Source organism: Sciurus carolinensis, chromosome 12, assembly GCF_902686445.1.
Source record: "Sciurus carolinensis chromosome 12, mSciCar1.2, whole genome shotgun sequence".
NCBI classification, from domain to species: Eukaryota; Metazoa; Chordata; class Mammalia; order Rodentia; family Sciuridae; genus Sciurus; species Sciurus carolinensis.
In genome coordinates, this window is record NC_062224.1 from 104,752,232 (window position 1) to 104,778,023 (window position 25,792).

The following is a 25,792-nucleotide window of genomic DNA, read 5'->3' on the forward strand; positions in this document are numbered from 1 at the left end:
CTATCACATGAGGGCATTGAATTCTTGCATTAACACTGCTGGAGAAATGGCTGCCAAGATTTTCTGTATGAATGTAATATGAAGGAGGAAGGATAATTTGTTTCACATGCTCAAAAATACCCATTAACAGACTTTTAATTTGATCAAACTCTGGCTCAAATGGCTAAGACCAGAGGAAAAACTATCTAAAAAGGGGTGCAAAGAGTCTCTGACACAGCCCTGCCTTCCAGAGTTAGTAAAGATTACACTACAACCACCCTACATGCTGAAGCATAACAAAGTGTAATTTCAGTTGTTATGGTTGAATATGAGTAAATGTATTCCACATCTGTTCCTAAAAGAAAAAAGTATCAGATTCTCTTATGTGAATTTCAACCAGTGGGGTGAAAGTATGTAGAAGTATGTGCCATGTTACGAGAGAGATGCTCAGGACTCTACAGTAGTGGCAACTTAAAATTTAGTAATAAAACTTTGGCTTAAATTGAAAAGAAAAGAAAAAGTCAAACTGGTGCAAGTTGTCTCCCTAAAGAGGTATGTGGGACTGACCCTCATAAATGTCATCCAACATTAGTTTCCCCCGTCTTCTTTCACTGTTATCACCTTCATTGCACAGGAGTTATATCATTCTTTTATGGTTAAGTTTCATAAATAATGAGAAAACTATATGTAACAAATACATCATATTTCCCACCCACCCAGCAACCCTTCCCAAATAAGAAAAGTTACATCAAATTAAAAAGTAGCTTCATGAATGAAGGTACTGCTCCAAGATGCACTTTCCCTGCAAGTGCAGCCAGTGCCTTTGCGCTGGGTATGAAGGAAAGGAAAAGATTCTCCACATAAACTGACAAAAAATTTAAAAACCAATGTCCAGTTTCAACCAGTCAAAACTGGACCAAGCAGAAGCCGAGCTATCTCGGTACCATCCCATCAGAGGGTCCTTGCAATGCCTGTTCTTCCTGATAGGTATCTGTGTCCTTGTGATTGTAAACAATCCATAAGGTACTATGTTTTTGTTCCTTAAAACGTCCTCTGATTGGCAAAATGAAGTAAATATTTGTTTTAAAAATAGAAAATTAAAATTAAACCAGAAGAAAAGAAAAGAAACACAGTGAGCTTGTTTGGAGTCCATAGGATCCGATCTGGAAGAGCTCGGAAAATGTGTTACGTGTTTTCTCCTGTTTTCAGCTGGAAAAAGGTACTAGAGGTTGCGTTGGTCGAGGAAAGAATTGTAGAGTAGGAAAACAAAGATGTTAATCTAGACTTCAGAGAATTCAAGTGTTAGCTTCATCATCTGTGTCTTCTATCAATACCTTAGTGTCTCGAGCCTTGGATCTGGTGGTAAAAGAGGGAAAGAACAGCACTTAGTCCATTACTACATTACAAACACACTCACAATGTTAGGTACATTTCCAATCTCACCACCACTAATAAACATCCTAAACAGATACCATCTATTGTACCAGATGATTTATTCCTTACGTTTCATGTTCAATTTTTGGCATTATTAAAAAAACACTAAAAGGAATATGATAAAAACAATAGTAGGTCATGTTTAACAGAGAAGAAATCTGAATAAGACAATCTGAGTTTGAACACCGACTTTGACTTATGATATGTCTCTTTAACCTCTTTTGAGTGCCCATTTCTATCTCTGTAAACAAGGAATAAAAATAAGTATTTCACTTAAAATCCCTTTTACCTCATGGACAGTATGCATATCAGTGAGAAAATCAACATAAAAATCAATAAAGCATAAACAAATGAAAGAAATCAGGATGAGAGAAATAATATCATTTGAAGTATGCCTGAAAAACTAGAAGCTGGCCAGCAGGAGACAAGACCTAAGGAGAGGCACGATAGTTGTTTGTCTTCAAACAGTTGGCAAAGCCCGATGCAGAAGAGGGAGGAGACTTATTATACACTATGTGAGAGAGTCCAATGAGAATCAAATTGGTGAAGTTACAGTTTAATCATAAAGGCACATATTTCAACTCAACATAATGTATCCACTTCTGTAATTATCCAACAATAAAACCAGGTGCCTCAGATCATTATATACTTCATTAACACTGTTGATTTTCAATCAGCATAAAATTATAATCTATCTATTTTACACAGAAGGGATTCCTAAACTGGCTGAAAAATGGGATTAGGTAACATTAAAGTATTCTGCAACTTCTGAGAGTCCATGAAGTTAAGTAGCAATTGGTGAAATAGCAGTTATTATTCCTATTTGATAGAAGGGGAATCTGATGTTCAAAAAGGTTAAGGATGTGCTAAAGATTGCATGAGTCATAAAGTCAGAACTAAGATATTATTTTAGATTCCCTCTCTCTCTATCACACATAGCTTGTTCAATCTAAATGTTTTCCTTTGGTTGCAATCTAGATTCCCAGTGTTTTCCCACTAAACACCTGAAATTGAACATTATTTATTGCCAAAGAGTCTTCTTGTTTTTCAAACAAAAACAGAGTATGTTCAGATTGCCCTCTGCTGGTAACTTACAAGAATAAGACTTTCAAAATCAGGAGCTCAACAAGACTACAGACTACATATAGCATTTTCTTCCAGCCCTTTGTGCTATTTAACTTTCTTCTATGAAAAAAAATGTGATTTTTCCCTCTAGGTACAAGACCAAACTTGTACTTTTCAATCTTTGACAGTATTTCATCTACTTAACTGAATTTTTCTCACTATAGTTCTGTCACATGGTTTTCCTTTTTGTCCCTCATTTCCACCTTGATTGTCTTCACTGAGCCTCTAGTCTATTCAAACACTCCTTATCCTTCCCCCAAACTGCTGCTCATGGTTAAATCTCCTCCTTCATTTCAGTCTACTGTGCTGTCTACTGTCTTTAAACTTCAAATGCAGTCACCATGTATTCTACATTTACTACTGCTTTTGGGAACAAACAAAGTCAATGATAAAAATATTGTAGGTATTTAATAAGATAAACTAACCATAGCTTATATTTATTGGGGTCTTTCTGTGAAGGAACTGGAATGAGTTCCGTGTGATAACAAACTTAATCCTCTTAATCACTGTGTGAACATGGGCTGTATTAATCCAAATTTATAGAAGAGGGATAATAAAGAGAAATTAAGGAATTTAATCAAGGTTACAAAGATGACACAATTCCTAAAGTTTATAATTTGAAGATTATTTTTTACAAAACTACTGAAGAGTTAAGTAGATCATTCCCCAACAATTCTGTCCCCAGTATACCTTCTAATGCACATTTAGTAGGTTGAGCACCAATGACATTTACTCCATGTGCTAAGACATTCTGTAAATTGGCTCCTATGAAACTGCTATTACTATTTTTTGTAGGTGAAAAGATGGTTAAATGTCTGCAATTTCATTCAGTTTAACTTGATAGCTTCTTAGTTTAATGTTATTGGGTGCTAAAAAACAAAGGAAAGTATGCCTTACACTAGTGGCAGCTATACATACTGAGAAGCGAGGCGAGGCCGGCGCAAGGAGATGCTCTGGTTGTACTTCCATGACCGATTCTTCTGGCGGTTTCGTACCCCATCATCCTGGTCCATCATCTGCTCTAGGAGTGTCTGATCATCTGCGTTCAGGGGGGCCACAGAGATGTCTCGCACAGCACGAAATTCACCACAGTTATTTAGATGTTCATTTTCCAGGCGGAAAAAGTTCCACACAAACCGCCTTAGCAAAATGGGGTAGAGCAAACGCACTAATTATAAAGGTTGAATATACTACTACTACCTGTAAACCTCCCAGAATATCAAGTTTCTACTCATGCAAACATTCATTTTTTTCCATATGGATATCCAGTTGACTCATTTTTTTTGAGGGGGTGTACTGGGGCTTGAACTCAGGGTGCTTTACCACTGAGCTACATCCCCCAGCCCTTTTCAAATTAAAAAAAAATTTTGAGACAGGGTCTTGCTAAGTTGGTTAGGGCCTCACTAAGTTGCTGAGCTTGACCTTGAACTTGTGGTCCTCCTGCCTTAGCCTCCTTACTCACTAGAATTACAGGTGTTAGTTGACTCATTTTTTTTTTTTTAAAAAGGTCTTTCTCCATTGTGATGAGTCACCTTTGCTATAAATCCAACAGTGTCAACATATACATGGGTGTGTGTCTAAATTCCCTGATCTGTTCAAGTGGACTATTTGTCTTTCTTTTCATCAACACAGTACACTATAGCTATATGATCAATTTGTATCTGAAAGTATAAGTCTTTTAATTTTGTTCTTCTCAGGATAGTTTTGGCTATTTTTGATCCTTTATGTTTCCATATAAATTATCAATTTTCACATATGTATATAAATTTTTCATTAGATTTATTCCTAGGTATTTGATATATTCTGGTCTTATTCAAAATGGTATGGTTTAAAATTTTTCTAATTTTTGTGACTATTTTCTAAAACAACTGATTTATATTTCCTTATAGTTATGGGCATTGACAACCTAATAATTTATTTGTAAATTATTTTGAATTTTCTGTATAATCTTGTCAGTGAATAGTTTTATTTTTTTCCTTTCCAATTCTTATACTTTTTCCCTCACTGTACCAGACACAATTGGAGCATAATGTTAAATGGAAATGGTGATGGTGCACACATGCCTTATTCCTAAGCTCAAGGGAAATTTTGTGATCTTGTTTTATGTAGAAAATATATTTTTTTATGAACAGGTGTTGAGTATTGATTAAAAAATTTTTGATTTTTTTGAGACAAGAGTTTTATTGTATTGCCCAGGCTGCCTTGAAGTCCTAAGCTCAAGTCCTACCTCAGCCTCCCAAGTAGCTGGGACTATAGTTGCACAGTCCCAGCCAGGTATTGAGTTTTAACAATGGCCTTTTCTACATATACTGAAGTTCTCTGTGCCCCACCCCTTTATTCCATTAATGTGGTAAATTATACATATTAATTTTTGAATGTTAAGTATTATATTTCTAGATGAACCTAATATATATTGTTGGATACATTACCAAATATTTTGTTTATTAGGACTTTTGTAACTATATTGCAAGAGAATATAGTGGTTGAGACAGGTTAGTACATTTTCTCGGACTATTCTTATAGGTTTAAATAATAAAGTCATGCTTGCTTACAAAAAACAAACTGGAACGTGTTACCTTTTTTGTCCTTTTTCTCTTGAAGCACCTTCAAATATTTCAAAGAATTCCCTGGGTCTGGAGTTTTTTTGTGGGAAGTATTTTAATATGAATTTAATTTCTTTAATATATGTAAGTTCACCAGATTTTCTATTTCTTCTTTTTGGATTTGGTGAATTGTGCTTTTTGAAGAACTTGACCATTTCATCTAAATTTTTATATTTAGTACATAAACTTGTTTATAATATTGTCTTACTCTTTAAAAAAGTCTCAGGATTTTTGATATTCATAATTTGTGCCTTCTTTTCTTTATTCCATAAATTTCTGTTCTTCATATTTTTTTCTACCTATTTTCTTCTGGTTTGGGTTTGACCTACTGTTTTAAAATTTTATTCTAATTTCTTGTACTATATGCTTTTCTGATATATACACCTAAGGTTATATACTTCCCTCTAAGCCTGGCTTTAGCTTCATTTGACCATTTTCCTTTTGTTATATTTTCAATTTCATTCTATTCAAGATATTTTGACATTTGCCTTACAATTTCAACTTTGACCCTTGGGTTATAAATTTCTAAATATTTGAAAATTTTATCTTTCTGTGATTTGAATCCTCTGAAATTTATTGTGACTTATTTTTTTTGCCCAATGTATGGTTAATTTTGGCATTTAAAAATGTGTATGTAGTAGTTTCTGGATGCAATGTTCTATATATGTAAATTATGTTAACTGCTTATTAATCTATTTTGAAAGAGATATATTAAAATCTTCCACTAAAATTATAAATTCAGTGGTAGAGCTCTTGCCCTGCATGTATGAGGCACTGGGTTTGATCCTCAGCACCACATAAAAATAAAGATATTGGGTCCATCTACACCTAAAAAAATTAATTAAAAAATTAAAAAATTCATCTACCTATATGTTTTAGCAATGTCAACTTCTGCTTTATATATATATTTTCAACTTCTGCTTTACATATTTTTGAGGTATGTGAGTAGGTATATATAAATTTAAATTGGCAATCACTCTGAATCTCAAAGCCACCAGGTTTGGTAAATTTCTGTAGTGCAAAAGTAGCTTTAGTGTTCTGTTTTTCTTGGGGTTTCTACTTTCACTTAGATTTTGTGCTATTTTGTCAGATCACTTATACTTTCAGGAAGACTTATTAAACCTTTTATCCAGCATTTTTGCTGCTTTGAAGTGAAGTTTTGCTGAATAACTGAGACTACTGAATTGTAAAATACATTCTCAAAATATTTAAATTTCTTTTCTAAGTCTTTTTACCACCCAATTTCAAATTATCACTCTCAAATGAAGCCCAATTAAAAAAAAAAAAAAAAAAACCTTTTAAATCATCATCAATAGTTATTTTAACTATAAGAATTAATCTCTAAAAGCCCTTTAGGTAGGATTTTCCAACTCCGGGGCTGATGATAAGTTTGAGAAAAGTTGGAAATTTAAACTTTTCAAGTATAAGTTATAATAAATTCTGATTTTTAAGTACTGGGCATGTTTTTGGTAGAATCTTTGATAAACTTTTCAATAGTTTGCTTACCGGAAAACCTCAAGAGGAGCAAAGACAGTAGCAATGATGTCCCCAGCATGAGGCAACAAAGTTGTAGAGGTAATCGAGATTTGGATAGTCCAAGCAAAGCGTAGTATCACATCCTCTATGATGGCACAATAGTAGTAGGCCTAAGGAATAATAAGGAAATTGAGTATGCTTCCCATTACTTTTCTCACAAAGAAGCACACTTACTAACAGACTCATGCATGTTCCACCAACAGGCACGGATTCAAGAGGAAAAAGTTATATTCTATTTAATTTTGCATAAGTATATATGATATTTTAGGAAGATCTCATCAATCTAGTTTTTTTCTTAAAGGATGTGATATTCAAAATGAAATATTACTGAGTTTCAGTAATCATTTAACAAATATATTTCACTCCCATATTATATACCAACTCTCTTCTAGGTTCCAGAAATAAAAGCTAGATGAGAGCCTTGATCAATTGAGAAAACATCCTAGCAGTTACATGATATACTGATGTCCAAACAGATAATGTTAAAGATCATTAGCAGATTGACTGTGCTATTTGCTCTTGTGTTTTTAAATTGCCTTACCTTGTATCTAAAGAAAATTTTGCCTTGTTTTTTCCTGTTAATAAATTAAATTAAGCTTGGATGAATTTTTTAAATGTCCTATTTTTACATGGGGACCACAGAACTCTACCAATACTTCCGGGTACTCAGCAGGATTTAGAAATCCAGTTCTAGCTACACAATGTCCTAAATACACAAAATGCCAACATATATTTCAGGGATTTGTTCATTATTAATAAAAATTATCTCTTTAATATATGTATTTAAAAGTTGTGACATTTTGGGGAACTAGAACTGCTATTTATTAAGACATAGTATTAATTTAATTTTAACAAAGTAATACAAGTCATTGTTAGAAGGCTATTAACCAAAAATAAACAAAGAATCACCTTGCCACCTTCTTTTTCCATTTCCTAGAGATGAATGTTTTCAAAATTTGTATTTATTCTATTTACCCTGTATATTTCTAAGTAATACGTATATATTGTTTCATCTGGATTAGTCAATTTTAGACAATTGACTGCTGATTTTTTAGATTTTATGAGAATTATTGTGAGGATTTTAACACATTCATATATCTCTGTGCCCTACCCCATCCTCCCTCTATAGTGATAATGCGGTTTTCGGACAAATATATATTCACTATATTGCTTCTAGACTTAAGTGAAGAACTACAATTTCATGAACTTTTAAGAGTCAACTGATAAGCTACCTATAGCTAGTGCTGTGGGAGCTGATGTTGCCAAAGATGTGAAAGAGTTTTGGGAAAAATACACAAAACTAGAGATAAAAAGATGCAAAAGTTAAGTTTGAATACTTTCTTACTTACAAAGGAATTTTAGAATTGGAAATACATGAAGAAATCACTTAGTCTAACACTCTTACCTTTTAGAGTCCACTGTAGTCTGGTTGAGAGTTGGGATTAGAAATCATGTGTCAGGATTCCCAGTTCACTGTTTAATCTCTTTCAAGGTCTAATCATGGCATTTATCCTTTACTAAAACATCTGAGTAAAGATACTTCTGGTCTTTTGACTTTTTTAAATTCAGCCTCTCTTGTCCTTTCATTTGTAAGTAGGTTGAAATAATGAAAGGAGAAGTCTTCTTGATGTACTCAAGTAGAGTCAGGCCCTCCCTTTCCTTTGAGTGTCCATAACACTGCTCCTTCAGTGATGGAAGCATTCATTCATAAACACTAAGTGTACCACAGACCAGGAACTACACTTGGCAGTGAAGAATACAGACACCTAAATAGATAATTGTAATACATATGGTAACTGCTATAATGGAAGTTTATATAGGTAAAAAAGGACTAGTGTGAATGGCTAAATATGTTAGGAAAAGTAAAGGCTTTTTAGAGACAGTAACACTTAAACTGAAACAGGAATTTATAAAGTAAAGAGGAACAGGAATTTATAAAGTAAATAAAGAAGAGAAAGTGTGCTTTAGACAGAGGGAATTCTATCTTCACAAACTAGTAAGTTATTTCTCTAATCTTTATCACATTGTATTGCAAACTGTTTAATTATCTGCTTAGATATAGTTTATGGCCTTCTGGAGAACCAAAATTTTAATTTATTTTTGCTGAATGAAATTGTATTTTAGGTGATTATTCTTCTAATTGTATTAGTTAGCATAATTAGGGACTGGGTCTGTAATTTTGACAGGACTTAACTAGAGATACGCTAAAGTTTTTATTTATTTATTAATTATTATTATTATTATTTTAATGAATGCAAACACTGTACATACTTTTTGAGGGTATACAATCTCTTCCCGGAGGAAAGTATTTTCTCCTGCATTCCTATCAAAGAGACCCCAGTCCATCTTCAGATCCCAGATGAGGGTATAGCAGGAACTGATGATACAAAAGACGATCCACAGGTAAAAGAACACCATGGTATCCGAGTGACCTCGTTCTGAAGAAGGAAAAGGGAAAGGGAGAAAAAGAAAATTACTAAAGTTGAACAAAATTCTTCACTAAATAACACTATAATTAAAAAACTGATTTTTTAATAGTGCCCCATAAAGAAGTAAAACTTTAAACATTTAATCTCCCTAGTAGTATCGCTAACAAAGGTTAAATAATATAATTTTTTTCTGAGGTTCAAAGTAATAAAAAAATATCAATGAATATGCAGAATTTATACAATGTGCATTTGGAGTTTAGGAGGCTCTATGCTGAATACAGAAAAATTCAAGTAACAGCAGAAGTTTTGAAATGTCATTTTAATTTTTGCCATCAGGTGGCAGCTTAGGGTAAAAGATGAAAGAAAATTAGAAATATTGTTAACAAAGAATGTGCTGCATTTGCTTCAAGAAATTCTTGGGTTGTTTTGGCTTCAGAAGATTTCCTTTGTACACTAAGATCTTGTCAATAATTATTGTGGAGACAATCAAATAACCCTAGATAAAAACATCAGAAAGCAAATTTTAAGGACATATGAAAGTCAAATCACAAAGCAAAGCCTATTTTTCTTTTATGGGTATTTATTGATACAAAGGCCTAATTTGACTTTATCCTGGAAACACGATAAAATAACTTTTGGCTTTATGCTGAGAACACTATCAAACACACTAAATCAGAATAAAAATATTTTGCAAATGGAGTTATACAATTTAATTTTTTTGGTCTTAAGTGTTTCATATGTTCTCTGAAATATTCCTTTGGTAAGTTCCAGGGTTTTCAAGATGCTCTGAGTGTTCTCTAGATGCAAGATATAGGTATGTAAATGTTAATTTGGTTCTTAATTATTAGGAAAAAAGATGCAAAACATCTAATTTTTGAAAAAGTTTCATTTTTGATCAGTTTCTTAAATGTAGAGAAAGCAAAGGCTTTATCACGCATTTCCATAATCTTTCCTATTTATTAATCATTTTAAGGTTATTAACATGTTATGTATAGTATGATTCAAAGGTAATTATTTTAAATTTATAACTTAGTACGTGAAATAGACATTTGTTATTGTTGATAAATTTGAGTTCAAAATGAAATACAAAGTACTGTGAGAACGTCAAGAAGAATGGGAATAATTCCAACAGTAAGAAATGAGAGGAAGTAGCCTTTGAGTTATTTCTAGGAGAAAAAATAAACAGTATTAAAAAAGGCAGATGAGGTCAGATCATTCAAGAATGAAGGAAGATAAAGAGACGGCATGGGGTAGGAAAGCACAAGGTATGTTTGAAAAGCTACAAGTAACCAACATCAAGTGAAGGTGACATACAGAGGATGTGAGGGAACTGGTATGATTTGAAATGAAAAGAAATTTTTGGTCTGACTGTGGAATGCCTTCCTGGGCCTCAGGATCAGGTCTATATTTTATAAAAATAACTGGCTGGTAGGTTACTTGTATCTGTATTACTTGTTTTTTAAAAAAAAGATACCTCAGAGCTCTAATGTTATGTTTGTATCAGCTCAAAAGAGCTGATCTGTTAACTTTTGTTTTTTAGTTGTAGATGGACACAATACCTTTATTTTATTCATTTTATGTGATGCTGAGGATTGAACCCAGTGCCTCATGTGTGAAGCAAGCGCTCTACCACTGAGTCATGATCCCAGTCCCCCGATCTGTTAAATTTTTAGAAACTTTGGAAGCTGGTTTTGTTAAACACAATATTAAAAGCTAAATCACAGACATTTATCACTAGCTATATTAAAAATAAAAGTAACAAATACAATTCATCACTTCCTAATTGTACTAAATTTCACTATTATCTATTTTTTGAGGTTATATTATATTTATTCTATTTGTATGATGGAAATACTATACAATGCTGTATTCCTATATGCTTTTTCCTAACTCCATATTCAATGTTATCATTTTAGTGGCCTAAAACTGGCTACAGTAGAAATATTTATACCATGGAAATCAGCAAACACTACAAATCAGTGCACTCTATCTTCACTCCCAACAAACAGCTAGTTTGTTAAAGATATATCAATATAAATCACTGTTGAGCTTCTTCTCTGAGAAAGTTAGTGGTAGGAAAAAGCAGCTGGTATTTAAAAAAATGGTTCACGAGTTATTCTTATGAACACCCCAGCTTGGATATAAACTTATTTTCCGGTTTAAATTATTTCCACAAAAATTCCTCTTTATCAAAAGCATACTGGAAGCCAGGTGCAGTGGTGTGTGCATGTAATACCAGTAATTCAGGAGGGTGGGGCAAGAGGATCACAGGTTCAACGACAGGCTTTGCAACTCAGTGAGATCCTGTCTCAAAATAAAAAATAAAAACAGCACGATGGTGCATGCCTGTAATCCTTGCAGCTCAGGAGGCTGAGGTAGGAGGATTCCAAGTTCAAAGTCAGCCTCAGCAACTTAGTGAGGCCCTAAAAAGCAACTTAGCCAGACCCTGTCTCAAAGTTAAATTAAAAAAGGGTGGGGATGGGACTCAGTGGTTAAGTACCACTGGATTCAATCTCTGGAGCCAAAAAAATAAAATAAAAATAAAACATCTGAGATATATAGTTCAATGGTAGAGTGCCCCAGTGTTTAGTCCCTACTACCACATGCTCACACACAAAATACATATTGAGTTGAATATTTATACTACAACATTGTATATATGAATTATTAAATTAAAATGTCAAACAAATTGTTTATCATCTAAACAGAGTTGGATGTGTTCTGACATGTTTATTTCATTCTATACAGAAATATGGTCTTGCTGAGTAGAATCATTCAATCACTCCCATCATAGTTGTATTAAAAAGAAGGCTATAATTCATCTACAAGGGTTTGCAAAGAATAAAGCAAATTCAGCAACTTGATAAAATCCACTCTTCTCAAAATTTCACAAGATGAACACAAAGAGATGAAGACAAGCAACTTAACTATAAATAGTACCAGCAATTTTTTGGAGAGGGCAGGGGTACTGGGGAATTGAACTCAGGGGCACTCAACCACTGAGCCACATCCCCACTCCTATTTTGTATTTTATTTAGAGACAGGGTCTCACTGAGTTGCTTAGAGCCTTGCTCTTGCTGAGGCTGGCTTTGAACTCTTGATCCTCTGGCCTCAGCCTCCTGAGCTGCTGGGGTTATAGGTATGTGCCACCACACCCAGCCCATACACCAGCAACTTTTAAGTTGAATTCTTACCATGTGCCACTTACTCTACATATATTACTTTACTTAATTTTCCAACACAATGGCACCATTTTGTTTTCTAGTATAATAGAATAATAGATACATTTGGCCGAAAATAACAAAATGACTATCTCTCAAATGAGTATATGTAATATCAAGTCCTACTACTGAAAACTGACTCTTTCCTTCTTTCCTAATTACTGAAGAAATAACTGTTTAAGTTATCAAATAAAAGGAGATTGTAGAAAAACTGAAATAAAAATGGTAGATAATGACGCTAAAAACAATGTGCTAATTTTTCAGTATTCTTAGATTTTAAATCCCATCTTTACAGTACAATTATTAAAATGGCACAACTGGTCAGGTGTTTCTCTTATCTAAGCCCATATTATTTCTGTGAAAATTTTATGAAACATATGTGAGGAACGACTTTTAAATAAACAAATATTCTTACAGAATATTTCATAGTAAGTAATATTTATCTTATGGACTTCTTGATGATTAGCATACACCTGCTCTAAATTTTGGTCTCATTTTAATTACCACCCTTATTTGATCTTTCCCACTTCCCAAATGAAGACTGCTTCCCCCTGAAATCATCTGCCTTCATTGGTATTCAGAGGATATACTGGAAAGATATTATCACTTTAGGCAAGCAATTACATCTTATTCTCTCTTGGATAACCCCAGAGTCCACTTTAGGGATGTTCAGAATCACAGAAAATCAAGTCATTGCTATTCCACCCTAAGCTTCTATCTATTACACGCCTGCCACATTAGAAGCATAATTCACACTGAACATATTTATGGTAATAGTATCTGCTAAATCTAAAACAAATAAAAATAAATTTCTTAGAGCTGCCATTGTAGGAATGATAAAGTAAAATAAAAGTCAGGAAAAGTGGTAAGAGAGAAACCAGAATAATTACATATAAAAATCATTCTAAACCAAGTTTCACGAAAGATACTTTAAAAAATGAAAAAAGTGACACCATGTAAAGAGAGACTGAATAGTTTTCACTTTATATCCTTCTGCTGTGGTAATTGTTTACTAGCATTTAATCTGAAATTAAAATACAAAAACAAATAGTACACATAGCTTTCAAAATTCCAACCTGTGAGTGAGCTTTAATATCTAGCAAATCCTCAATCTATTCCTACAATATAAACAAAAAACTTGCTGAATTATAAGATTAGTAATGTTTTCTGAAAAATGAATTAATACACAGCAGTTCCCAACTTATGATGGTTTGACTTAAACAGTTTTTGACTTTATAATAGCATGAAAGCCATCTGCACTCAGAAGAAACCATTCTTTAGATTTTGATCTGAAGCTGTGATGATAGCGGCAGCAGTGAACATAGATATGGTAAGCCAGCAGACTGACTGTAAACAATGAACTCTTTCTATATTATATTGTGTTACTAAGCAATGATGTTTGGAAGGTTAGGTATATTAAATGTGTTTTCAACTTACAATATTTTCAGTGTACAATGTACTTATCAGGTTGCAACCATACTGTAAGTTATAAGCTGAGGACTCAATAAATATTCTCCTGATCTTTAGTGTATTTTGGTTAAAAGGGGAGATCACATGTAATTACTCCCTCAGATGACTGCCAACTTCATCCTGAGAGCAGGCAAGACAGACATTATTATTCCCATTTTACAGTTTAAGTTTAGAGACTGTCAGTAAGTGGGAAGATAACTGAATTTGAAGTCAGAAGATCTGGGTTTGAATCCAGATCCCAAATTTGTGATTACAGAAAACTCACACTCTTAAAATGACTGAAACAAAAATGGAACTCATTAGGACTAAGTATAAAGGGGAGAACCAGAAATCCTCATCTAAGAACTGTCTTGCACTAGATGGTATTGTTTCTCCAGGTTCATCTGAACTTTAAAATGAAAAAACATTTTCACAAAATTATGAGGTAACATTAAAAATATTTCTAAGAGGGATGGGAACATGGCTCAGAGGTCAAGTGCTTTTTTAGCCTGTACAAGGCTAGGTCTGATTGCTATTATTGAAAGAAAAAAAAATCTAAATAGTATGGAAAAATAGAATTTAAAAGTCATGCATATGGGCTGAGGGTGTGGTTCAATGATAGGGCACATGCTTTTAGCATGGGTGAAGCCCTGAGTTCCATCCTTAGCACCAACCCACCTCACCCCATGTCCCCAAGAAACCCACAAAATAAAAACCCATACACAAAGCACCCCCAAACTATACACATATTATTATTTCATATTGTATGTAAAATTATGTCAATAGGAAAAGATAAAAGTGGTTTTCCCAGATGAAGGATAAGATTAAAGGTCTCTATTTCTATATTATTTGAAGTGTATAGTCATATATACATATCCATGTTTTAATTGTATAATTAAAATTAAAAGAAACAGCTAAAGTTCAAGAAATAAAACCAAGAATAAATGAGTAGGACAGCATAAAATTAAAAAGTTTCTTCACAGCAAAGGATACAAGAACATGAAGAGAGACCTTAGGGAGTAAGAGAAAATCTTTGCCAGCACTTTTCCAACAGGGATTAATATCCAGAATATGTAAAGATTTCAATATCAAAAAATCCCCCAAATAACCCAATCAAAAGATCTGTTTGGACAATTCTCAAAAGAAGAAATACAAAAAAAAAAAAAAAAAAATGAAAAAATGTTCAACATCCTTAGCAATCCATGAGATGCAAATCAAATCACTGAGATTTTATCTGACTCTAGTCAGAATGGTAATCATTAAGAATTCAAATAATGACAATTTCTGGTGAAGATGTGAAGGAAAACACTTATACATTGTTGGTGGGACTGCAAGTTGGTGTAAGCACTTTGGAAAGCAAAAGAAAGATTCCTGAAAACATTAGGAATGGAACCACCATTATTAAGACCCAGCTATCCTACTCCTTGGTATTCATCTTAGAGAACTAAAATCAGCATACAATAGTGATACAGCCATATTGATGTTTATAGTAGTGCAATTCACAATAGCCAAGTTATGCCTAAACAACTTTTTTCTTTTTCTTTTCCTCCCACCTCCTCAACACTTCCTTTTCCTTCCTTCCTTCATGCCAGGCAACTGTTCTACCACAGATGCACATTTCTAGCCCCTATAATAGCCACATTATGGAACCAGTCTCCAAGTCAATCAACAGATGAATGGATAAAGAAAATGTTGTGTGTGTGTGTGTGTGTGTGTGTGTGTGTGTGTGTGTGTATAGAATAGAATTTTATTCAGTCATAAGGAAGAATGAAATTATGTCATTTGCTGGTCAATGGATGGAACTGGAGAGCATCACTCCGAAATAAGCCAGACTCAGAAAGTTAAAGGTTGAATCCAATAACTTCTATTCTTCCCTCCTACTTCCTTACTGTGTGTTAGCATCTGAATATCAGAGAGAACATTCAGCCTTTGGTTTTGGGGGATTGGCTTATTTCACTTAGCATGACAATCTCCAGTTCCACCCATTTAGCAGCAAATACCATAATTTCATTCTTCTTAATGGTTGAGTAATATTCCATTGTGTATATATGCCACATTTTCTGTATCAAAGGAGAAGGAAGGGAAGGGAAGAGACAGTATGAAAGACAGTAGAATGAATAGGGAATAACTTTCCTATGTCCATGTACATGACCAGTGTTGCTCCACATCATGTTCAACCACAAGAATGGGATCCTAATTAGAGTAAGTTATACTCCATGTATGTATAATATGTTAAATACTGTCATATATATCTAGAAAGAACAAATAAAACAATAAAAAAAGTTAAATGTCAAATACATTCTCTCATATGTGGAAATGGAAGTGAGGGAGGGAGGAAGGCAGGGAAAGAAAGAGAGGGAGGGAGGGAGGAAGGGAGGCGAGCAGGGCACCGGGAACTACTGGGGTACAAAATACCAAATTATGCTATATCTATGTATGAACATACTACTATGAGTCTTGCATACATATGTCTATATACATATCTATATTTATAATTCACTAATGAATATATAATGTATAATACGGCAACTAAAATAATAATAATAAAAAGAGATCAGTAGAGTAGAGCAAGTGGAGCAGGGAGAGGGAGGAGGGGACAGAAAGTGAAGGTACTGAGGAATAAGGTTGATAAAATTATGCTGTATGTATGAATACGGCATAATGAATCCCAGTACTATGTATAATTATAATGCACCAATAAAGAAATAAAAAAAGAAGAAAGTGGGCTAAGGAGAACAGCTGTTATTAGGGTGACTACATTAGTAATTTAAACATGTCTTTAATGTTGCTATATATTTTTTTCCTTTCAATTTTACACTCATTTTTATTGTGGCACTGTTAACAATAGCCAAGATGTGGAATCAACCAAGGTGCCCAACCACATATAAACGAATTAAAAAATGTGTTACTGTAGTGAATAAATTGTATAATACTTGTTGCTATATTGTTTTTTATAATAAAAAAATAGAATGCAGGTAGTCTTATTATTTATCCAACAAAGGTTTACTAATTATATATATACTATAAGCTGCTTTGTTTATTTATTTATCTTGGGTATTGGGGATTGAATCCAGGAAGCCTTTACCACTGAGCTATAACCAAATCCTTTTTTATTTTTTATTTTGAGACAGGGTCTTGATAAGTTGCTGATGTTGGTCTCAAACTTGTGATCCTCCGCCTCAGCCTCTAAGTTGATGGGATTACAGTTGTGCATGGCTCTTGGTTTGCATGATTTATTATATAGATACAATACTTAAGATTAAATCTAAAGGAAAATCTACTCCCTGGTATGTTCTGCAAATGTAGGCTGAATGTCTCCTGGGTAAGCAGGTATATTCTGGGGAATGGAGATATACAGAAGAACCATTAAGGGCTAAGCCTAAAAAAGGAGAGACAACGTAGACAAAACCACAATGTTTAAATACAATTATAGAACTATGCTTAGAGGAGTTAGCCAAGTTGTTAGGAGGGGATATGATTAGGAAAGGCTTCCTAAAGGAGTTGTTACTTGAGCTGAATTCTGAAAGGACTTCAGTTAAACAGGTTTATGTGGCAGATAACCACTTCCAGCAGAGTAGAAACCATCATTCATTCAACAATGGGCACCTGCTATATGTTAGATAGTGTTCTAGGTTCCAGGCACATAGCAGTGAATCTTTTTCACAAAAGGGCAGACACATTCGCTGCCTCACTGAGGTTCACTGTTTATTGCGGGTATCATCAAATACACTAAAAAAAAAAAAACAAGATTTCAGAGTAGAAACTACCATGATGAAAACAGAAGAGGGTGATATGATTGAGATGGGCAGAATTCCTTTAAGTAGTGTTAAGGTGTAGGCAGTGTTCAGACAGAGATCTTTAAATATTAGGGTCTTGAGGAAGGAAAAAGAGCCAGTTACATGAAAAACTAAAGGAAGAGTCATATATGCAATAATATATATTTTTAGTGACCATATTTAAAAAGGTAAAAAGAAATAGGTAAAGTTAATTTTAATAACATATTTTATTTAATCCAACATGTTTAAAATGTTATCATTTTAGTAAATATTTGATATACAGTCAATGTAAAATTACTGAGCTCTTTTACATTCTCTTTTTCATACTAAGCTTTTGAGTTTTTACCTTATACTTACAGCATGTTCAATTTAGACCAGGTACATTTTAGGGCAGGGGGGCTACGGCTCAGTGGTAGAGCATTTACCTAGCATATATGGGGTCCTGGGTTTGATTCCCAGCACTAGAAAAAAAAGGAAAGAAAAGAAAATTGACAGACTACACATTTCAAGTCTCAATAGCTACATGTACTTGGTAGCTACGTCACTGAGCAGTACAATTTAAGATATTGTAGGAGAGATGAGTTGGGGGGGTAAAGATTGAAATTAGTGTGTACTAATAAGGCTGTCACAGAGCTCAATGACAGAAATGATGAGGAATAGAATTGAGCATGAGTGTAAGGTATTAAGAGGGAAGGCAGTCTTTTAAAAATATTTTTTTTTTTTTTAGTTATAGATGGACACAATGCCTTTATTTTATTTATTTATTTTTATGTGGTGCTGAGGATTGAACCCAGGGCCTCACACGTGCTAGGCGAGCGCTCTACCTACTGAGTCACAACTCCAGTCCTCAAATATTACAGAGCTTCTCCTTACCCTTTTAAAAATATAAAATTGTAATCCTATATTTGCATTTATTTCAAGGTTAGTAAGAATTTTTGGTTTTTTTTGGCAGTTTTCGGGATCAAACCTAGGGCTCTGCACATGCTAGGCAAGTGCTGTATCACTGAGCTACACCCAAGCCCCCAAGTATGTTTTAATTATTATACTAAGTTATTATAGCTCAAGGAACAGAGACTGCAAGGAGAGAGGTACTGTTTTGAGAAGTAGAAACAAGAAAAGGAAAACAACTAGAACAAGCTTAAAGAAGAAAGGGAAGTCTTTTATTGGGTAGGAGACTCTTGACTATTTCTTCTACTGGAAGGGTTAGTAATGAGAACTGAAGGTTGGAAAGACAAGTAATATTGCCAGAGCAAGATCCTGAGACAGGAGGAAATGTGAGTGGGACATACAAGGAAGGACACCATGTCACCAGAGACTAGAGAAAATGTAGTGAGAAGGTGTTTGGGTTAATAAATATGCTGTTAGCAGATAGCTGAAGGAAAACGTTTCCTAATAGGATCAATTTTCTCAAAGAAGTAAAAGACAAGGTGGACTGTAAGAGAAAGAGGGAAAGGCTGGGTCAGAGATTGGAAAAGCAGTTGAGGATTTTAATAAAAATCCTTTTTCAAGTTAACATTTCTGAGGTAAATAAAAATTTAATAATATAAGTTAGCAAAGGACAAAATGTAAGTTTAGAAAGAATCTCTCATTCCTATGATATTCTTTTTTACACAGTACCTTACATTTCAACATGTATTTGGAGAAGGCAACAAAGATTCTGAGCAGTATAAATGTGTCCCTGAAAACATGAATAAAGTTAATGTGAAAAACTCAATTAACAGACTTATATGTTACACAGAGACTGTTTCTCCAGATTTAAAAGGAAACAAAAACAAGTTGGGCATGGGGGTACATGCCTGCAATTCTGGTGATTCAGGAGCCTGATGGAGGAGGAGAGCAAGTTTGAGATCAGCTTTAGAAATTTAGCAAGACCCTGTCTTGAATAAAAAATAAAAAGGGCCGGTGATGTATTTCATTGGTACAGTGCTTGCGTAGTATGAGTAAGGTTCTGGGTTCAATACCCAGTACTGCCAAAAAAAAAAAAAAAAAAAAAAGTAAAACCAAAATTTAATACTACCTTCTCCTGCCTTCTAAGTCCCATCTTTTTTTTTTGGTACTGGGGACTGAACTCAGGGGCACTTTACCACCCAGTCATGTCACCAGCCCTATTTTGTATTTTATTTAGAGACAGGGTCTCACTGAGTTGCTTAGAGCCTCCCAGTTGCTGAGACTGGCTTTGAACTCACAATCCTCCTGCCTCAACACCCCACCCCAGCCCCAGCCACTGGGATTACAGGCATGTGCCATTGCACCTGGCTAAGGTACCATCTTTAATGAGATATTTCCAATAGTTTATACACATTCTTGTTTTTCCCTTTATAACAAACTACACTTGAACTCTAACTCCAGTAAGTATCACATTGATAAAAAAATTTTCTGCTTTTATAATGTCTAAAAATTTATACCTTTGTTTTAACTGTATTTATGATACTCCGTGTACTAACAGTTTCCATGCACTTCAAGAAAAATGGACAAAATACAATAAATACTCAATTATACAAATTCATTAGTATTTGTGAAGAAGTAATGCTGCCAAAGCTCACTAGTTGCCAGCTAGTCCTGAGGCAAAAGCTAAAAATATTTTTAATCATAAGAGATGTGTGTGTGTGTGTGTGTGTGTGTGTGTGTGTGTGTGTTTCTCTCTCTGCAATCTCATAATACCCAAAATGTTCAGGTTTCAACTGAAAATCATTAGCCACACCATTAACCAAGAAAGATCTCAAACTGGATGAAAAAACAAATCAACAGTTGTCAAAACTGGGATGACAGTGATGGTAGAATTATTGGATAAAGATTTTAAAGTAGTCGTGATAAACGCCTCAGTGAAGAAACAATGTCAGGAAGGAAACTGGAGACATAAAGAACCAAATGGAAATACTAGAACTGAAAAATACAAAAACCAAAACAGAAGCTCAGCAAGAAACAGAGGGGCCAGAGGAACAAATCAGGAAGTGGAAAGATAGAACAATAGTAATTCTGTAACTTGAATAACAGAAAAAACAAACTGCAAAATAAACAAACAAACAACACCTCCCACACACACTCAGGGATCAATGAGATCATAAAAAATGATCTGACATTTGTTTCACCAGGATCCTAGAAGGAGAGGAAAGGGAGGATATGAAAAAGCATTTGAAGAGATAGTCACTGAAATTTCACAAAATTGGGAAGATAAGCAAACCCAAACTGAATAAATCCAAAGAAATTCATGCCCAAACACATAATTAAACTTTTGAAAAGTAGAGACAAAAAAAAAAAAAAAAAAAAAAATCTTAAAAGCAGCTTTAAACCTTAACCCCTACCCCACCCAACACCTTCTCTATTGAGGAATAACCATTTGAATGATAGTGGATTTCACTTCAGAATCTTCTGGAAGCCAAAAGGAGGCAGCACAATATTTATCAAGTGCTGAAAACAAAACAAAACAACAACAAAAGAACTGTCAACTCAGAATCTTACAGCCAGTAAAAATATTCTTCAAGAATGAAGGAGAATTCCGGACATCCTCAGATAAAGGAAAGGTAAGAGAATATCACAGCAGACCTACTTTAAAAGAACTGTGAAAATTCTCCAACAGAAAGGAAATAACAAGAGAAGGAACCTGAGCAAATTAAGAAGGAAGAAGACAGTAAGCAAATATATGGATAAATATAATGGGCTTTCCTTCTCCTAAATTCTAAATTACACTTAATTGTTGCAGCAAAAATTAAAACACTGTCTGATAGGGTTTTAATGTGTATAAAAGACATTTAAGACCATTATAAATGGGCAGGGGTTAAAGAGATCTAAAAGGAGGTAAGATTTCTACCAATCACTCGAACTGGTAAAATGAGGGTTAACAGAAGATTAAGTTATGTATATATAACAGAATACTCAAAACAACCACTAGAAAAACAATATGAAGAGGTATGCTAAAAAGTACTATACATAAATCAAAATAGAATTATAAAACAGTTCAAGTAAAATCATGAATAAAAAAATAAGAAAAAAAGAAAAGAATATATTTCAATTCCAGTGTGTGTTTACCAAACAGCAAAGCAACAAACCATATGAAGCAAAATCTGATAAAAAGAATTCAAAGGAGAAGCTGATAAATCCACAATTATAGTTTTGAAATTTTAACATTCCTCCTCAACAATCAACAGAACAAATATAGAAAATAAATAAGGAAAGGAAACTCAACACCATCAACCCATAGGATCTAATCAATATTTGTATACTACTTCACCCAAAAACAGCAGAACAAAATACTTTAAGTGCCCATGAAATATATACCAACATAGACCGAATCCAGGGTTATAAAACAAACCTTGACAAATCTAAAATAATTCAAATCATATAGAGTCTCTTCTTTGACTATACAAGTGGATTTGAACTAGAAATCAACAAGAGAGAGAAGTGAATTTGAACTAGAAATCAGCAACAGAGAGATGGTTGAAAACCAATCAACATAACTTGAAATAATTCACATGCTGAGGAGGAAGTCCTAAGAAATATTTTAAAAATGGAAATAAGCCATCAGAATTTGTGGGGGACAGCTATAGCAGTGCTGAGAAGAATTATTGCACTAAATAGATACATTAGAAGAGAGGGAAGTCTCGTATCCAGTATTTTAAGCCCCTATCTGAAGAATCTAGGAGCTCTGCTTCCTGGTACACATGTCCTGAGCTGCTTTCTTTCTCTATGCCCTTCTGCCATGATGTTCTGCCTCACCTTGGGACCAGAGCTATGGAGTTGGCCTGTGGACCGAAACCTCTAAAACCACTTGATTTCACCCAGTGCAAGACAAAATAAAACAACATGAGAAGTTTGAAGAGTGGGACTCTTCCAAGAAAGTGAAACAGTATATGGCTAAGAGTCCCATTTGCTCTCTTCTCTCGTTGCCTCTAGATCTTGTGCCCCATCCCAGAAACCATGTCTTTCACAACTGCAAGTCCATGGGTTCCCATGGAGCAAAATCACTGGGCAGTGACAATAATCACTGCTGAAGATACATCCCAGAATAAGGAATGGAGCTCTGGACCATGCTGCTACATGGATGAATCTCAGAAACACTTAGAACTGAAGCCTGTCCCTAAAGGTCACATACTGATTGATCACATTTATAAAAGATATCCAAAATAGTTAAATTCATAGAGACAGAAAATGCATTGATGGTTTTGAGGAGGAGGAAGGGGGAATAATTGCTTCATGGGTACTGGGGTCCTTTGGGGATAATTGAAAATTTTGGGACTAGACAGGCAGATGTACAACAGTATGAATATACTAAATGCCACTGAATTGCACACCTTAAGGGGTGAACTTGATGTTATTTGATATTTACCTTTTAGAAAAGCATTTTACAGATTAACTCTAAAGTAAGCAGAAGGAAGGAAATAGTAAAGAGCATAAATTAATAAAACTGAAAATAGAAAAATAATTGAGGAAAAAAATCAGTGAAATAAAGATCTGGTTCCTTGTAATGATAAAAGTGACAAAATTCTACCAAGTCTGACAAAGAAAAAAAAGGCAAAAATGATCAGTAACATAAATGAAACAGGAAATATCACTAGAGTCCCTGCAGAAGTCAAAAGGATGGTAAGAAAATACTTTGAGTAACTCCATATGCATAAATTTGGTGAGTCAGACAGAATGGAACGATTCCTCCAAAAAACACATATCATAAATTAACAAATACTAAGTGGATTACCTGTAATAACCTATTAAGAAAATCAAATATGTAACTTAAGAGACTCCCAACAAGCAGTCTCCAGAAATGGATGATTTCACTGGAAAATTCTACCAAACATTTAAAGAATTAATACCAATTCTGCTCAATCTCTTCTAGAAATAAAGTAAAATGTATTGTCCTAATAACAAAACCAGACAAAGGCAATGCAAAAAAGGGAAAAAAAACAGATCAATATTTTTCATGAATATTCATGAAAACCCTTAACAGAATATCAACAAATTGAATTCATCAATACATAAAAACAATCATACACCATGACCAAGGAGGATTTATTCCAGGGAAGTAAGGCTGGTTCAATATTTGAAACTTAATCAATGTAGTCCACCGTATTTACAGACTAGAAGAAAATAACATATCAACTGATGTAAAAAAATCATTTGATAAATTCAACATCCATTCATAGTTAGGGACTCTCAGGGGAAGAAAAAAACCAGAAAGGAATTTCTTCAATTAATAAACAGCACCTATTAAACAATAACAAACCCCCACACCCCCCACACCCTGGGCAAAACTACTGTTGTAATCCCAGCAACTCGGGAGTCTAAGGCAGAAGGGTCACAATTTTGAGACCAGACTCAGCAACTTGGTGAGCCCTAAGCAACTTAGCAAGACCCTGTCTCAAAATAAAATAAAGTAAAAATAAAGAACTCGGAATGTACCTCAGTGGTAAAGTACCCCTGGGTTAAATCCCTAGTACTGCCCCTCCTGCTCCCCCCCCAAAAAGAAAAAACCTACTGTTATCATATTTCATAAAAAGACTAAGTGCTTTTCCCTATGTTTAGCAATAAAGCAAGGATGCACACTTTTACCATTCTATTTCACCATAGTTCTGAAGTTCTAGTCAGTTCAGTAAGAAAACACAAAGAAACAAAAGGCATGCATATAAGAAAGGAAAACAAACATTTGTCTGTAATTATAGATGGCATGATTATCTATGTAGAAAATTATAAAATATTTTAAAAAATCCCATGAGTGAACTCAACCAGGTGTCAGGATATAATAATATAAACATATAAATAAATACTATATCTCCATGTACAAACCATGGACACACAGTTATAAATATATATTTCTTGTGGAAATAGAAATGTTCTCTTATCTTGATATATTAATATTCCAATTGTGATAGTGTACAATAGTTTTGAAAGATATGACCACTGGGGAAAACTGGGTAAATAGTATATAGTATATCTTGGTATTGTTTCTTTTCTTTCTTTTTTACATCGGGGATTGAACCCAGGGGCATTTAACCACTGAGTCACATCCCTACCCTTTTTATTTTTAATTCTGAGATAGGGTCTAAGTTGTATAGGGTCTTTCGAAGGCTGGCTTTGAACTTGGGTTCCTCCTGTCTCAGCCTCTCCAGTCACTGGGATTACAAATGTGTACCACCACTCCCAGCATGGTATTGTTTCTTAAAACTACAAATAAACCCACAATGGTATCATATAAAATTTTTAACTTGAAAAGATTTAAAAAGCCTTCAAAGAAAACAAAATGTGATACCATTATTTATAATAACTCAAAGAAGAAAAGAAATATATGTATATAACTTATACATTAAAAACTACAAAAAGTGATAAAAGACATAAAGGAGATCTAAGTAAGTGTAGAGTGGTAATATATTCATGGACTGGAAAACTCAATACAGTAAAGACAATTCTCAAACTGATTAAGCATATTCAACATAACTTACAAAAATCAAGAAAGATTGTTTTATAGATATAGATTATTTTAAAATTTATATAGAAAGGGAAAGGAATTAGAAGAGCTAAAATAATTTGAAAAAAATAATAAAGTAAGGAGGAATTATTCTACCCAATTTCAAGACTTACACAGTTACAGTTATCAAGGCTGTGGTACTGGCAGAAAGCTAGATACACACATTAATGGAACAGTATCAGTTCAGAAATAGACACACACGAATATGCCCAACTGATTTTTGACAAAGGTGCAAAGGCAATTCACTAGAGCAAAGATAGCCCCCTTTTAACAAATGGTGCTGGTAGACCTGGACAAGCATAGGCAAAAGCATGAACCTCGACCTATCTCACACCTTATACTCAAAAATTAACTCAAAGTGGACTATACACTTAAATGTAAAACATAAAACTATAAAACATCTTGGATAAAACATACAAAACCTTCATGACCCAGGACTAGGCAAAGAGTTCACAGACTCTTGAAATTAAAAGCATGGCCTTCAAAATTTAAAAAATTGACAAATTAGACATCAAAATTTAAAAATTTTGCTCTGTGAAAGACCAAGTTAGAGAATGAAAAGAGAAGCTGCAGACGTCAAGAAAATATTTGCAAACATTTATCAAAGACTTCTATCCAAAATACACAAAAAACTCTTTAATATTTAACAGTAATAAACAAATATACAAGCCAGGCATGGTGGTACATGCCTATAATTCAAGCAACTCAGCTTCAAGTTTCAGGCAGGAGAATCACAAGTTCAAAGTCTGTCTTGGCAACTTAGCCAGGCTCTAAGCAACTTAGTGAG

The 25,792-nt window shown here is 34.0% G+C and overlaps 1 protein-coding gene across 1 annotated transcript in view; it reads right to left on the bottom strand.

Annotated features, from left to right (window-relative positions):
- Positions 1 to 711: 711 nt before the first annotated feature.
- Xpr1 (xenotropic and polytropic retrovirus receptor 1) overlaps positions 712 to 25,792 on the bottom strand; it is a 203,103-nt gene continuing 178,022 nt past the window's right edge. Inside the window, exons 12-15 of the mRNA XM_047521453.1 lie at positions 8,949 to 9,115; positions 6,648 to 6,787; positions 3,457 to 3,678; positions 712 to 1,335 (exon numbers count right to left, since the gene is read on the bottom strand). Coding sequence (XP_047377409.1) covers positions 1,275 to 1,335; positions 3,457 to 3,678; positions 6,648 to 6,787; positions 8,949 to 9,115 — 590 coding nt within the window. The 3' untranslated portion in view covers positions 712 to 1,274. The remainder of the gene's footprint in view (positions 1,336 to 3,456; positions 3,679 to 6,647; positions 6,788 to 8,948; positions 9,116 to 25,792) is intronic.